At 35.5% G+C, this 16,036-nt stretch overlaps 1 protein-coding gene and 1 long non-coding RNA gene across 2 annotated transcripts; both read right to left on the bottom strand.

Moving 5' to 3' along the window:
• Window positions 1–6,204: 6,204 nt before the first annotated feature.
• LOC124456259 lies at window positions 6,205–8,033 on the bottom strand. The gene is made up of 3 exons (XR_006952190.1): window positions 8,023–8,033; window positions 7,171–7,271; window positions 6,205–7,069 (listed from the first exon to the last, which is right to left on the bottom strand). It is a non-coding gene; the product is annotated as an uncharacterized LOC124456259 (long non-coding RNA).
• LOC124433406 (AP-3 complex subunit beta-1-like) lies at window positions 6,840–15,727 on the bottom strand. The gene is made up of 19 exons (XM_046983164.1): window positions 15,701–15,727; window positions 15,446–15,578; window positions 14,314–14,366; window positions 14,179–14,235; window positions 13,584–13,694; window positions 13,404–13,469; window positions 12,464–12,571; window positions 11,345–11,423; window positions 10,756–10,874; window positions 10,577–10,682; window positions 10,274–10,375; window positions 9,097–9,281; window positions 8,885–8,975; window positions 8,664–8,788; window positions 8,305–8,490; window positions 8,189–8,231; window positions 8,023–8,107; window positions 7,171–7,271; window positions 6,840–7,069 (listed from the first exon to the last, which is right to left on the bottom strand). Exons 1-19 carry the CDS (start codon window positions 15,725–15,727, stop codon window positions 6,840–6,842), a joined length of 2,007 nt encoding a protein of 668 aa, XP_046839120.1.
• Between the last annotated feature and the right edge of the window lie 309 nt (window positions 15,728–16,036).

Genomic DNA, 16,036 nt, shown 5'->3' with positions numbered 1-16,036 from the left:
AACGACTAAAATAAAACACTCGAATTTCATTAACGTAATCGATACACCCGAAACCATGACAACGCATCTTATACCATCCAATAATATCAACTCAACTACTAACAAACCAATCAGACGCTCCAAACGCCTACAAAAATCTTTCTAAATAATATATTGTCACATTCTGACGAAGGCTCGAAGCACCGAGTTGAAAGCTTAATAAAAAAAAAAAAAAAATTTAAAACAAATCCAGAGAATCCTTATCATTATCATAATATGCCTGGGTTACCAATTTTCAAATATATAGTATATATATGAATAGAGATTATTTAAATCGAAAGGTACTTAAAGACATACCTATATTATATAATATGCAGAAAATGAATAGAGATGCGCTCCAAAAGTTGACTAGAAATGATTTAATTAATATAATATTAAATCAAAAGCCTAGGGATGAAGTTAATAATACTTCAATTTCCAAACCAGTACAAAAAGTACTATCACAATCCAATATTAAACAAATGACTGTACCTCAGTTAAAAGTTATTGCTAAAGAAAAAGGTTTAAAAGGTTATTCAAGACTTAGAAAAAACGAATTAATCACATTACTTAAACCAATCCCCAAACCAAGAAAGAGTGTAAAAGAAATGGTTAAAGAGTATGAGAGCAATACACAGATGTTATCAGATAAAAAACCAGTACCAGCTCCTAGAGTTAAGATATCACAATTAAATAAAGCTCTTAAAGGTTATTCAATGTCTTATGAAATAGCTATTATAAATAATAAATATCCATAAAAACAATTAAAAAACACAAGAAAATACCTTGAATACTATATTAAAAATAACATATTACCAACAATGAAAAATATTAAATTTGTTGAAACTATTAAGGTTATATTTGAAAAATTTTATACAAAAGATGGTGGGACTAGTGGTTTGTTAACAGCTTCTGCTTATTTCAACAGCCCAGCTTTAACAATTACTAATTCTAATGAAATCAATGAATCTTTACAAATTTCAGAACAAAATATATTAAATAAGATTGATAAATATACACAAGAAGCTTCATCATGGGTTATCCGATCTGTAGATAATCATTATCTTAATGTTGTACAATATCAACCACTAAAAGGATCTTCATATATTGAACTACCAATAGAACTTAAAAAATAGTAAAAAAGGATTAATTAATTTACACAATTTTGATAATAGATGCTTTATGTGGTGTCATATTAGACATATTAACACACAAAATAAAGACCCACAGAGAATTAAAAAATCTGATAAGGATTACTGAATGAGCAAATGAAGACATTCAAAAGGACCTAGTTGCAGCAGTCGACATATTTTAGCAAAAAGAAAAGATAAAAAAAAAGGGTTTGCAAACGTTGATTTATACTTTGTCGTTTACAACAAAATTTAACAAAATTGATCAGCCATTGCTTGCTTATTCTGTGAGCCAATCACATTATGCACTTGACTAGAGCTAGCCAATAGCATTTCTTTAGTCCTATAGATCATGTACGCGTGATATTTGCAAACCTTGACTTTATCAATTTTGAATTTTCCAAATAAGTGTGCTGGAAAAGAAAAGCAACTGGTTTGCCAGTCAAATTTTGGGAATTGTTTCAGTGTCAAATATGATGTGTTTATAAAAAAGCTCAATTGCTTTACAAACTGCTGTTGTATATTGAAACAATATTTTTATTTAGGCAATTAGCTACTTGATGCAGTTGAAAGTGATGATCTATGAGTAAAAATGCTACAAAACCATTCAAAGCTAAAATATATTCTAGCGAGCCTGTTTTGCAACAGCTAAACCAATTTGAATCATGAATGTTTTTTTTTTGTTCTTGAGGTTCATTGTACCGCCAATCACACGATATAAAAGATCAATACTTTGAAACATTATGTATAATTATATGACTTAATTTACCATCTTGACCCTTAGAATCAACTTCAAACGTCCATATCTCCGAAAACTCTTAGTTGTTGAGGTTAACATTTCGTCCCATAGTTGTTCTTTATGCCATGTTTTTTTTGTTTAAGATCAAATTGATGATGATGAATTAGTTATATGCTCAAAATACAAAACTGTATTATTGCCTGTTCACATATAATGAATTAAAGATGGCACTGTCTTCGGATTTTTTTAAGCTTAGCATATTGTATATTAGCTTCCACTACAACTGGCTCAATAATCTTGTATCGGGATTATCAACCATTCTGCAAGCAATGGAGTCAATGATAAGTTAACCTACAGTTGGAGCTTTAATATTTATACGGGCTCTCTCAAAAACCGCTCATCTTCGAAATTAGCCGAAATTCATTCAGAAATAATTCATCCCCAAGGAGCAATAACATTGTAAAAAAAACGTGTATTTTTGTATTTAAGATGAAAGTTAGCTGAGAAAAACATGTTATGCTTCAGCCCATATTTAATTAGTAAATAAAATTACTTCAGGGGATGTTTATATGAGCCTGGTAATCGGGATTAGGCGAGGCGTAAAATGATTTTGAAGTCATTAAAAAGAGCAAAAACTTCAAACGCAAAACTTACAACCATTTCTTAAGCGTCATAAGTTATTTTAGTTGTAATTTTTAAATCAGGCTAAATTATTTGTTTTCATTTTAAAGGTTTTCTGAATTTGCAGATTCAGAGCATAGAGAAATTCCTCAAACAAGTTTTTCGTTGTGAAATATTTAATCTTTTCCATTTGCCAAAATGATTTAACACTTCGCTGAATTCCGGCTACCTTGCTCATGTATTCAGACCCTCGAAACTGAATTGCAATTCGGAAAGAAAAACTTCTAATTAATTAAGTTATACTAACTAATTTAAGTTATACGCCAGTCTGTTTGGCCGCCATGTTGGAAGTCAAATACAAAAGAATATATCCGTGGGCGAACGTTATTGTTTTTTATTGCCCCTTTGATTGATTGAAATTGAAACCAACAATTCTTGAGTTTTGATTCCGCCATGTTGGATCACAAGAATATAATATGATTATCAATGCTATTGCACTACTACGTATCCAATCTTCTTATCTCATCTTAGTATTTACTTGTACAATATAAAATTTTATATGACATATTAACGTCACAGAAAATGTCTAGTTTAAATGGCGAAATTATTTAAATATTTCCCTGAATTAGAAATTTAAAAAGACCTAGTCGAAGAGTTTGACATATTTTAGCGAATTCCATAAGGAAAAATGCTAAAAAAACAATCAAAGATAAAATACATTCTAGTTTACAAAAGTAAAACAAGCTTGCTTGAAAGTTTATTTTTTTGTTCTTGAGGTTACGAAGACAAAAAAGTCAGATTATTCTTTGCAATCTTCATTTGTTCTTCTTTCAGCTTATTTAAGTCATATCCTTGTGTTTATCTCAGTGCTAATGATGCATATGTTTCTTGCCTTTTCATTTTGTCTTTGGTTATGCTTATTTCACTCGTGTGAATCACAAAATCAAATACTCTACTCAACAAATACTTTTTGGTATCTCGAATCACTGGAATTTCTCCTATTTTTGTTCAGCATTTTCACCAATATACACATTATTTTTCTATCCAATAATCCATAAATCAGAGGATTTAGCGAGTGGGAGCCAATAATATGGACGGAAAAAGCAATTTTTAAATTAGTTGAGGCATTTGGTGAAAAAGCGAAGTGGTTTTTAAATTCGTTTGCAGCCAAATAATAAATATGACCGACTGCAAAGCAGAGAACCGTGCAGACGCAAACGAAAAATGTCTTACGATCCTGATTGTGTCTTTGAAGACTTGAGCTGGTGACGGATTTTAGACGAGACTGTGATGCATTAGAAAATGTTCGTAGTGCTTTTCTTTGTTTGCTTAATGTTCTAGCGATTATGGAGTAAGTTACAGTCATGAATATTATTGGCAAAATGTAGAAACAGGCATAAAACGCAGACAATTCGTAAAAGTAACGAAGGCGTTGAGGATTCACACTCTTGAGGATGCACTCTCGAATTGTCATTCCAACAGTCGTAACCAAACCAATGATGTACGCTAAAGCACAAACGATTTTTATCTTCAGTTGACTGAGAGAAAGTTTCAATGGACAAACTATCGCACGATAACGTAGAACGGAAATGAGCATCATGATACAAACTCCGCTTACTTGAAAGAAAACATAAATGTCATTTATACTTAAGCAGTTAAACAATATTAAAGTGCTTTTAAGAAATTTATCCAATATCAAATGGAGAAATATGCTCAACATTGTAAATACGTCACATATCGCAAGATGTAAGACAAGAAAGTAGTAGTTCTTCTTTAACAAAATCTTTCTTCTTAATATCGAAGCGATCACAAGGGTATTTCCAACGATGCCAAATGAAGATATTGCGACAATGAAAAATATAAAAGTTTCCATAGCGATAAGATTGATATATCTAAGCTACTTTCTATGGAGTGCTCTTCTCTCCTATATATTCCACTTTGCAAATGCAATACAGAGCTGTGTGTTCAAGCTTTTCAGTGAGTCTCAAAACTCGATAAAAATTTTGCCTTGTTGCATTTTGTTTCCAACTACATCTGCATTATACGTCAGTATATTGTAATTGTGCTTGAAATGTGCGTTAACATGGACCTATTAAAATTCACAAAAGCTCGTTATAAATTTACATAAGCCAGCGACAAAGAGCGTTATCGCTTTTCGCAGTAATTCCTTTTCCAGCGAATAAACGCCGCATCGCAGCTGTGTCAAGCACATTTTCAAAAACGAAACAAACGCAAAACCAATTAGGTTTGCCATTCTATAGGACGAGAAGTCATAATTGCACTACTAATTTGGACTAAATTAAAGTATTTAAAACTGTCGATGATCTAACGAATCAAACGTTGAAATTGACAAATTTGCGGCAAGACTTTTTTGCAACAATTTAATTCAATGAAGAATTTATCGCTCACGAAAATGTCTCCATATGTAGAGATTTTCGAATATCTTATATTTAAGGTATTCCGTCTCTACAGGGTGTCTCAAAAACTGCTCATGCAGCCGGCGTTTTACAATTAGCATGATTTAGCAGTAATTGACCTCCAAAATATCTTCAAAGGTATTTGAAAACAATAATACATACGAATTGCGACAACTGTTCATTGCAAGTTTCAAGCACGAAGTTCATTGCAAGTTTCAAGCATTCATTTCAATAGCATCTATGCCTCTTTGGGGATTAGAAATTAGCTACTGAATCATGCAAATTCTAAATGTTGGCTGATTTTAAAGATGAGCAGTTCTTCCGAGACGGCTGTAGTTCGCCGAAAATTTTGACGACCATATTCATATATTTGATCGGCGCATTTCACTTGCTGCACCACAGGACATCTAACCTCCTGTTTGTGTTCCTCATACTAAATATTGTCTTGCTGATTGTGTCGGAGATTTACAAAAGAATAAGATAGTTATAAGATAATTTTACGTGTCTAAAAATACATGAAAATAAAACTACGACTTTGGAAATCGACAACGAAGTTCAGTGGAATTATTAGTTATTAATTTCGGTTTGGAAAACGAAAAATGCCGATTTTGGCAGCATTTACACTTTGAGAACTACAAGAACCTTGACTTTTACAAAGATTTTCGGAGACAACACGGAGCACAGCACATTTGCCGCCATTTTGAATTTTTAAAACGTGTCCTTGAATTGGACATCTACTTGCATCGTTCTTATTGAAGCAATGGTTCTTTTACAGAGTTTTCAGTGGTTTTCAATCACACCCCACTATGTAAGCATTACAATTAATGGCTAGCAGGAATTGGGTATGAAGACCGGTAACAAAACTGTTCGTTAAAATTGATCTGACATTCAAAGCCACAAAGCCAAAGTCCTAAGTCATGAGCAAAAATTCGCGCAGGTTAGTGTACCGCGTGACTAAGACCGTCGTCAAGAGTTGTGGATTAGAAAGAGAAATAGAGGACAACAGCTGAATGATTTTATTTGTCCTACACGGTTGTGCAAAAAATTTCTTTGAATGTAATTTCCACGCATTCTAAAAGATCAACTCGAAAACATTTTCTAACAAAAAGCATTTCAACGTGGTAATGACAAAAGCTTTGAAGAGCCCCTCCCACCCCGCCCCCAAAACAATATCAAACTATCATGGATTCATGATGGTGGACGATTCCCCACTAGCCAATCCCTTTCTCCGTAAGACAACGTACGCTACAACAGAAGGTTGTAAACAGAATAAGTTTCCGTTTCAAATAAATTAAACAAGGAATTGATATTTCACTAAAAAGTAGAGTCCTTCATGATTTTTTATATACATATTAAATCATTCTTGGTTTGATAAAGCAGCTAATGATTATACAGAGTTATCATTCAGTGGCGAATCTAGGGTAGATCAACACATTATGCCAATCTACAATTGAAAATACTTCGAAAACGACGTTGTTGGTTAGAAATTTCTAAACATAAAAATAATGCCAACGTGACTCATTGTAAATTATTTTGATTGGAAAAATACTAACAGTAATATAAATTTCGACCTTTCCAGGTTCGGAACTGTTACCACCTTTCCTAGCATTCATTATATTATTTGGCCATTTCGAAGAAATTTCGAAACAGCAGATTTCTAATGCAAAATAGTCTGAGCGAGCTTACAAGTTTTTGGGCAAGTTACAAAATCATAAGAATACTTAGGCCATGTGCGAAGCACGTGCGTTTTATACCCCCTTCACAACCCACACACGTGGATTGTATTACCCAACAAGGATAATTGAATTTTTTCCCTCCTTCAGCTTACATCTGGGGAACTTACGTATCATACTTTTCCCACAGCGGCGACCAGTTCTTTCGCCAAAATTGAATTGATTGTCATTTTTTCGCAATTCACCGTAATCCTACTCTCTTTCCATACTCCTTAAGTTCGACAGTTATCAATACGGGGACCCCGGATGAAGTAGCCGACCCAGAAAACCTATAATAATTTAAGCTGCTATTTCTGGGTAATGCCGCTACACTCGCACAACCCAGGATTTTCGACGCGAGCACGCGTTCCTCGCAGTTCTCCTGCGGGATATCCACAGTCAGAGAGCTTTCATTCATACCCGACAACTTCTCTGTGAACGAAGATAATTTAAGGTAAGTCAATATTTCTGTAATAATTTCATTTTACATGCATTTGTATAAGCAAGATAAAATTTATAACCGCGATACTTACTTTGCAAAGTAAGAAAGTCATTTTCAGTTATCGGCCTCGCGTGAAGCTGTTCTCCCATCGGGCATTTCAACTTGACAGTAAACTTATCGGACTTCGTCGTGCTGTGAAAAGCGAGATCAATTTGAACGCATGATAAAGTTTTGCTGCTAGGTATTCTAAATTATCCTCTTATGTTAAAGCTTGGGTCCTTATATACACCAGTCTAGTGTCTTCATTTGGAGAGATCTGTTGAGTCCTTATGAGTTATCTGATGTTGAAACTTGAGTTCTTATAAACTCCAGTCTAGTGTCCTCATCAGGAGTGACGTAATGTTGAAACTTGAGTTCTTATAAACTCCAGTCTAGTGTTCTCATCAGGAGTGACGTAATGTTGAAACTTGAGTTCTTATAAACTCCAGTCTAGTGTTCTCATCAGGAGTGACGTAATGTTGAAACTTGAGTTCTTATAAACTTCAGTCTAGTGTTCTCATCAGGAGTGACGTAATGTTGAAACTTGAGTTCTTATAAACTCCAGTCTAGTGTTCTCATCAGGAGTGACGTAATGTTGAAACTTGAGTTCTTATAAACTCCAGTCTAGTGTTCTCATCAGGAGTGACGTAATGTTGAAACTTGAGTTCTTATAAACTCCAGTCTAGTGTTCTCATCAGGAGTGACGTAATGTTGAAACTTGAGTTCTTATAAACTCCAGTCTAGTGTCCTCATCAAGAGTGACGTAATGTTGAAACTAGAGTTTATATACTCCAATCGAGTCGAGATATACACATTGACTTGTTTCTTATGCTAAATCCAATGACTTTAACGGATATTATTTTGATGATAATATTTTAATTGATAAAACAGTAACGCGACATACCATATCTCAAAACTAACTGGTTGTATAGTATCCTTAAAATCTATCCCCATGCTCACGGTGACTGTAGAACCAATACCGATCGATTCTAAACAAGAGCAAAGCAACCCCATCCCAATTATTCACAGGTGATTTGCAGGTTAATATTTTTTCTAAGCAGACAACTCACCAATCTTAGGAAAATCGGCTATTTTCAAGCCGAGTCCCACTTTCTAAGACGAGAAAACAAACAGAGTCTCAGTAAGCACATTTCTACTAACGACTATGACTTAGAATGCAATTTACCTTCTCGCCAACGTGAATGTTTTCAACACATGAACTGCCGCTGTTAGTAAAAGTTATTTCAACGGCGACCATCGTAGTCGAATACAGACACGGACTCCGGGGGAACTTGTATTGAGCCTGCAATCCACGACCAGCCATCTTATTGAGCAGTTCATAAGTCCTCAATTGAGAGAAGTCCGTTACGACCTACATGAGAAAGTCGGCTTGAGCATGATTTGATCACGTGTCATGTCATGCGCAATTCAAGTAGGCGATTGGCTGTGTTGCTATTCATCTGTAGCCTTTCATTGTTATCAGTTGAAAAGGACCTCGTCCTTAATCTAGAGCATGCGCATTGAATACTTAACTCATCGATGTACCTTTTGCACAACCGCAGCAACTCCATTCTGTACGACACCAAGGGAAAGTGTTTTCATATCGTCCACCAGCGAGGGAGAAAGAATGTTCTTATGTGCAGGACCATTTAAAACAGGAGCCACAGGAACTATAAAAAATATTAAAGTATTTCGTATAGAGGAAAAAAATCAATCGGATTGGTGATTTCAGTGCCACAAGTTAAGCCGTTAAAGAGTGAGCTTACTATCTTCATCAAACGAAAGCAATTGATCAGTTGTTGGTGGCTTAGAAACTCGTTTATTCTTCGGAGCATCATCGGATTTCTTCGTTTCGACCTCAATATACAAAATATTGTGATTAATTAATTGCAGTTCATATGTGAAAAGCTGAATTATTTCTCGTTTTCAAACAGTGGTATACATATCCTTTGAAAGTGTGCACAGTAATTTATCTCACTTTTTTCGCTGGCGTTTCTTGTTTAGCATCGTCACTCTCCTGTGACGAATCGCTTTCCGAGGACTCGGCGTCGCTATCCGAAGACTCTTCACTCGTTTTCGACTCGATGCTGCTCTGACTTTCTGATTTTTTTCGACTCTTTGCTCTTTCATTCTTTTCCCCTTCGTCGTCGCTCTCTTGGCTTTCTGAAAAGCGAAATTGAATGACAAAAACTGAGGAGGGGGGAGGTATCAGAGGAAAATGAATGGCGCGGACGCTTTTAAACGCATGACGTTTTGCAAGAGATTTTTTTATTTATTTATTCCTTAATAAGTCTATATCACATACTATGGAGTAGACCTATGTTTATCCGACAGGAAGCAAACAGATTTTCCCGGGGTTGCATTAATGTGCTGGCAAAGGTTTCCCGGAGCCCGGGCTTTGCATTGTGAAGTTGTAAATAAGTTAAACCCTTATACTAAGTCTAACTGTTTGTCATTTTCAAGCGCACGATATTATAGTAGCCATTTCAAATTCTGGTGTGAAATACGTACAATAGGGTACATTCTGGTACATTTCCACACTGCACCATCATGTAAAACAAAATGAGGTCTTGTCATGAGTAAACTATGTGACCATACATGCCAAAGACAAGGTCAAACTACGAAAACTTGAGGCGGAAACATTGCTTAAAGTAAATATTTAATCAGAGGAGCCATACAGCAATACACCATTAATGTACCCCACCATTCGTAGGGAAGGGAGGATTGTTTTCTGTCAATACGTATATTGCCCGAGGAGCCATGCAGCAATACACCATTAATGTACCCCACCATTCGTAGGGAAGGGAGGATTGTTTTCTGTCAATACGTATATTGCCTGAGGAGCCATGCGGCAATACACCATTAATGTACCCCACCATTCGTAAGGAAGGGAGGATTGTTTTCTGTCAATACGTATATTGCCCGAGGAGCCATGCAGCAATACACCATTAATGTACCCCACCATTCGTTGGGAAGGGAGGATTGTTTTCTGTCAGAACGCATATTGCCTGAACAGCCATGCAGCAATACACCATCGTTAAAACCCCGGTATTTGTAGGCAAATATTGTGCTGGTAGCGATCTATATTTTCTATGACTGTGAATATAACGGTACCATAGATATCAGTTTTAACAGCATACCACTTGATCTCTTACCTGTTTCCGATCCAGGTAAAGACTCCATGCTAGATTTACTGACGCTCTCGCCGCCTTCATCGCTCTCACTTTCACTTCCGCTGCTTCCACTTGAACCGGAGCCTGTGGGAACACGATGCAAAAATAGGCACGCAGTGCGTACAAAAGGGTAGCCTTGCTTAACACAAATGATTTATTCAGCCAAACTGTGCATATTTGGTTATATACATATAAGCTTGAAGATTGGTAACCCAAGCATTATTGTTGAAATTAAATAAACTTAATTACGCGTCCAGTAGGAAAAGACTTGGGGGAAGAACGCACCTGATTCAGATTCCGACGCAGAGTCGGATTCAGATTCACTCGAGTAAAATGTAGACTTTTTCTTTGATCTTGACTTCGATTTAGATTTCTCCCACAACGGCTCGACCTACATAAACATATCGATAAAATGTTGAATCACACAATCAAAACATAATCATGGGACATGAACGATCACAAACCTCGACGTTTCTAACAGAGGGATCGGGAGGGACCTCGGGGTATTCGGGAAGTTCTTGATAGCCAGACGCTCGTGCGTTTATGAGATGGGAGAGAGAGCCGACGATGAACTCACCATGACCTTATAGAGAAGAACATTAGCTGCATGGATTGACACTAGATACTACAGCATATACAGAGACCTAATAGGCAATGCTTGATCTTTCCTAATAAAGATACTAGACAACTCAAGTTTCAACATCACTACTAATGAAGAGACTAAACTGAGATACATAAAGACTCAGGTTTCAACATCATATCCTTTCTGGAGAGGATACTAGACTAGAATGTAGGACTCAAAATTCAAAATCAAATCACTCCTAATAAAAACACTACACTGAAGAATATATTGGAGTGAAGTCGTAACATCAGATCACTCCTGATAAAGACACTAGACTGCAGTGCATAAGGACTCAAGTTTTAACATCAGATCACTACTAATGAAGACACTAGACTGGAGTGCACAAGGACTCAAGTTTTAAAATCAGATGACTCCAGATGAAGACACTGGACTCAAGCATTTAACAGCCTTGACTGAAGACCTTCCTTCACCTTTGAAAGATGACTCTAACACGGGAGGTGGTTTGGAAGCCAGCAATATCTTCTTGGAGTGTTTAACAATCTGTCCCACCTGAAATACACACGAGAACAAATAAATCGACGCCATTGGAACATGTCATTCGAGTGCTATATTATACATTAAACAAAGTATTCGTAAAAAAAGAACCGCTGTCCAAAACAAACCGAAGTTAATAACTGTAAATCGCATTCTAATGGCAAAAGTTTCTCCATTTACTATTGGTTTGAAGATGCTAAAATCAAACTTTCGATATTATAATAGTTTAAATTTATAGCTCAAAACCAGTGTAGTAAGGAAGTTCATACTTGGTAAATATGGTATACGGTATAATAATGGTAAATAATTTAATTTCGAAACTTTGGACGACGAAGTTCAAATCTCGATTGGTTCATTAAAATTTCTTCAACGCAAAAAAAACAAACAGGAAATATAGATATGTTTCTTATCTAATAAGTGAATGCCTTAGATAAATTATATTAGATAAAATACAACCCAGCCAATGATTGAATATTTGAGATAAAACACAACCTAGCCAATGAGTGAATGTCTTAGATAAAACACAACCTAGCCAATGAGTGAATGTCTTAGATAAAACACAACATAGCCAATGAGTGAATGTTTTAGACAAAATATGACCTAGCTAATGAGTGAATGCTTTAGATAAAACACAACCTAGCCAATGAGTGAATGTTTTAAACAAAATATGACCTAGCTAATGAGTGAATGCTTTAGATAAAACACAACCTAGCCAATGAGTGAATGTTTTAGACAAAATATGACCTAGCTAATGAGTGAATGCTTTAGATAAAACACAACCTAGCCAATGAGTGAATGTTTTAGACAAAATATGACCTAGCCAATGAGTGAATGTTTTAGATAAAACACAACCTAGCCAATGAGTGAATGTTTTAGACAAAATATGACCTAGCCAATGAGTGAATGTTTTAGATAAAACACAACCTAGCCAATGAGTGAATGTTTTAGATAAAACACAGCCTAGCCAATGAGTGAACGTTTGAGATGAAATATAATCTATCCAATAATTCAATGTTTTCGATAAAATATACAATAAAAAAGTTCTAAAATTAAACCTTCTCTCCGGGAAACACAATGGGACGTAAAAATCGCGCTCGATCCCTTATATCGTAGCTCTGGTCATATTTGGCGAGATTTAATACATATTGACACAACTGCTGAGTCTACAGAAAAAGAAGTGGTACGTAGCGTATTAAGTCAAGCTACGACTAGAAGTGTGAAAAAAATAAAAAATATTAACAGTATATTAAGTAATCTCTATTAAATTTATAGCTCAAAACCAGTATAGTAAGTATGGTAAATATGGTATACGGTATAATAATGGTAAATAATTTAATTTCGAAACTTTGGACGACGAAGTTCAAACGAGTATTAAAATTAAAAAATAAAAGATAGTAAGTAAAAAGTAAATGGTTTGAACCCGGGAGTATCGTTACATGTTTATAAATGTAGATCATCCAGGTTAGTATAGTCCTGAGAAGGACTGTTTTGTTGTTGTTGACTGACGTTTCGACAACCTTAGCGGTAGTCATCTTCAGAGTCAAATGAGGAGTAAACGTCAGGTTAGCCGTATTTGTTATCTGGTTCTTACGTCATTGTATTGTGTGTACAGGAAATGTGTGGATGTCAATTGTGTATTACCCAATGTGGATTAGTGTGAAGTTTAATGTTTTTAGTTGATCGTTTGTTTGTATTGTGCACCTTACAAACGATTTATTAATAAGTATAAACGTGTTCAGAAATCAGTTGGTAAAAACTTGAAATTTAAGAAAATTTCTAAGTTTGGAAAGGTTCAAAACACAGTCCAACCTGTATTAAGCGCGCCGTATTAAACGGTGGCCGTATTGTACGAATCCAGACTAGAACCCCTCCCCTTCCTCCTCACCCAACCCAGGAATAGATCTCACCATCATGGATGTATTCCTGAGTTGCTGCCAATATATAAATTGATCACCCTAATTCATAATTATATAGTATTTTCTTCAAGTGGCAAACCTGGTTTGGATTGACTAGAATTAATTTCGCAAATAGATTGATGATTTGTAATTTCACAATATCCTCCTGAAAACAACGGAAAAAACATTGAAACACTCTTTTAAAAAAACATTTGTCGAAAAACATGAAGAAATTTCGAGACATGTTATGCTGAAATGTTGAAATCCATAACTCACAAACCTCCTTTGTGAATGACTTCGCGGCTATTCTCAGTACATCCGGGGCAACCTTTGGAACACGTTCCACATATTCACCGACGAGCAAAATGATACTGGCACGAGCCATGGGAACCTGCGTGGAACATGGGGAGTAATGTCTTGAAGATTGGGAATAATGCTTGGAAGATAGAGAGTAAAGCTTGGAAGATAGGGAGTAATGCCTGGAAGATAGAGATTAAAGCTTGGAAGATAAGGAGTAATGCTTGGAAGATAGGGAATAATGCTGGAAGATAGAGAGTTATGCTTGGAAGATCGAGAGTAATGCTTGGACGATACAGAGTAATGCTTGGAAGATTGGGAATAATGCTTGGAAGATAGAGAGTAAAGCTTGGAAGATAGGGAGTAATGCTTGGAAGATAGAGAGTAAAGCTTGAAAGATAAGGAGTAATGCTTGGAAGATAGGGAATAATGCTGGAAGATAGAGAGTAATGCTTGGAAGATAGGGAGTAATGCTTGGAAGATTGGGAATATTGCTTGGAAGATTGGGAATAATGCTTGGAAGATAGGGAATAATGATTGGAACAAAGGGAGTTATGCAAATTATAAAGATTACATACCGTAATTTTATTCAGTATTTTCGTCATTTGTATGATTATTTGAGATTTATCTTTATGCTAAAAGAAATGAATAACAGCCATCCATCATAATACGTACGTTTATCGCAATCAAGATAAAGACAACGACAAAATTACCTTTAATTGTAATAATTTTTTTATCATTACAACGCTTTCAGCCACCACCGTTTCTAAAGTAAAGAAATTGACGTCTGACATGTATACATCAACTTCAACAAGATAAATTTTCATTCATTTGTAAGTCTAAATGAGGATCCAAGGATAGTGCAGAGTTTAAAAAAACACACTACATTTTGACTCGTAATTTCAATTAACCATAACATGTTTTGCACATTTATTTGATTACGGTATCAACTTCCGTTTCATTTTATTACTAGGCCTTTAATGACCGAGCGCGAGGTCTTTACGGAGAAATAACGGACCGAGGTCTTTTGTACAGACCGAGCCCGTAGGGCGAAGTTTGTACAAAAGACTGAGTTCGATATTTCAGTAAAGACGAGAAAAGGTTATTAAAGGATTATTATATGACATTATTTGACCTGAAACGAAGCTTGCTTTCTTTCTCGTCTTTGCTGTTTTTTACCCGTCGGCTTTCACTTTTCTAGTTTTCGTCCATAAAAAATAAATCGTTTCAAATTGTATCCTCTGGATAGTTTAACTGTTTTCCAAGTGTTTTTCCTTCGTTTTCCAAGTGTTTTTCCTTCGTTTATTTTGCTTTACGAAGTTTGTTTACACTTGACTGTAAAATTACGCGTTTTTGGACCGTGGTCCATTACAGGAAAATAATGGACCGGCAAAAATGTTTCTGAGCCAATCAAAGCGCGCCATTTTGCCCATACAACAATGCTTTTAATAATAATAACGTTATTATGCATTGTTGGAGATTTGCATCCGTAAAATTCATTATGAAATCAGCAAGCCCATTGCCAAACGTAAAAATAGTGTAAAAAACACTTGGTATAAAATGAAAAAAAGCGAAAAATCCAAGTTTTAAAGATCTCGCGTTGGCCTGCGCGTACATTACAATACCAATTTTGCTTCAGGGTGATTATAGTTTTTGTGAACAAGGCCTGCTTTGAAGGATATTTAACAGCAATTCCCAAGATCGGTTAAAAAGGTATCTGTAACTTACTATTCCTATTGCATAGATAGCAGTTAACCAGACCAGTTAAACAGGTATTGTTATAACTTATCCTTCCTATTGGATAGCAATCTAACTCGACCGGTTAAGCAGGTATCTGCAACTTACCATTCCTATTGGATAGCAGTCTAACTAGACCGGTTAAACAGGTATCTGTAACTTCGGGAATGTTCGATGCACAACGGCCAATGGCTTGTATCGTCGACGCAACGAACTCTTTGTCCGAATTGTTAACGTAATTCTGGTAACGAGAACGATGAGATGTAAAAAAGGCCAAAATGGGGCAACAATGTATGAAGAGGATAAAAGTATATATGATAAGGGTAACTAGGAAGTTTTGTTTATTTGATCTTCCGTAATTACAGTGCTCGATGCGTTACAGCGGAGCATAATTATATTGTTAAGAAGAAAATTCACAAAACTACAATTTCATCTCGACAAGCCTGTTTCGTGATTTCTCACTCTTCAGGGGATAATAATAAATGAATACAAATGCATGTGTCTAACTATATATACTAGAGGAAGTAAGGGCAAAAATTAAGGTAGAACTACATACAAGCTAGGTGTACGATTACAAATTATATTAAAGTGCCTTTAGTCTATGGCGATAAGAGGAGACAAGTTCGTTAGGTTTGTTGAGAGATGATAGTTGTGGTTGGTAGGTGATGAAGAATATTTCTTTCAGGCATAGGTTGCATC

This window comes from Xenia sp. Carnegie-2017, unplaced genomic scaffold (assembly GCF_021976095.1).
Source record: "Xenia sp. Carnegie-2017 unplaced genomic scaffold, XeniaSp_v1 HiC_scaffold_13, whole genome shotgun sequence".
Taxonomy (NCBI): Eukaryota; Metazoa; Cnidaria; class Anthozoa; order Malacalcyonacea; family Xeniidae; genus Xenia; species Xenia sp. Carnegie-2017.
This window is presented reverse-complemented; position numbering and strand designations above follow the sequence as displayed.

What these genes read in the sequence shown, in the direction of transcription:
- LOC124433406 (XM_046983164.1), bottom strand. Translation starts at nt 15,727, where the DNA reads ATGCTCCGCTGTAACGCATCGAGCACT. An exon ending in TTCTAGTCAATCCAAACCAG is followed by an intron (nt 12,572 to 13,403) that starts GTTTGCCACTTG and finishes CTTTTTCTGTAG; the next exon opens with ACTCAGCAGTTGTGTCAATA. An exon ending in CCAGTTAGTTTTGAGATATG is followed by an intron (nt 7,272 to 8,022) that starts GTATGTCGCGTT and finishes CGCTTTTCACAG; the next exon opens with CACGACGAAGTCCGATAAGT.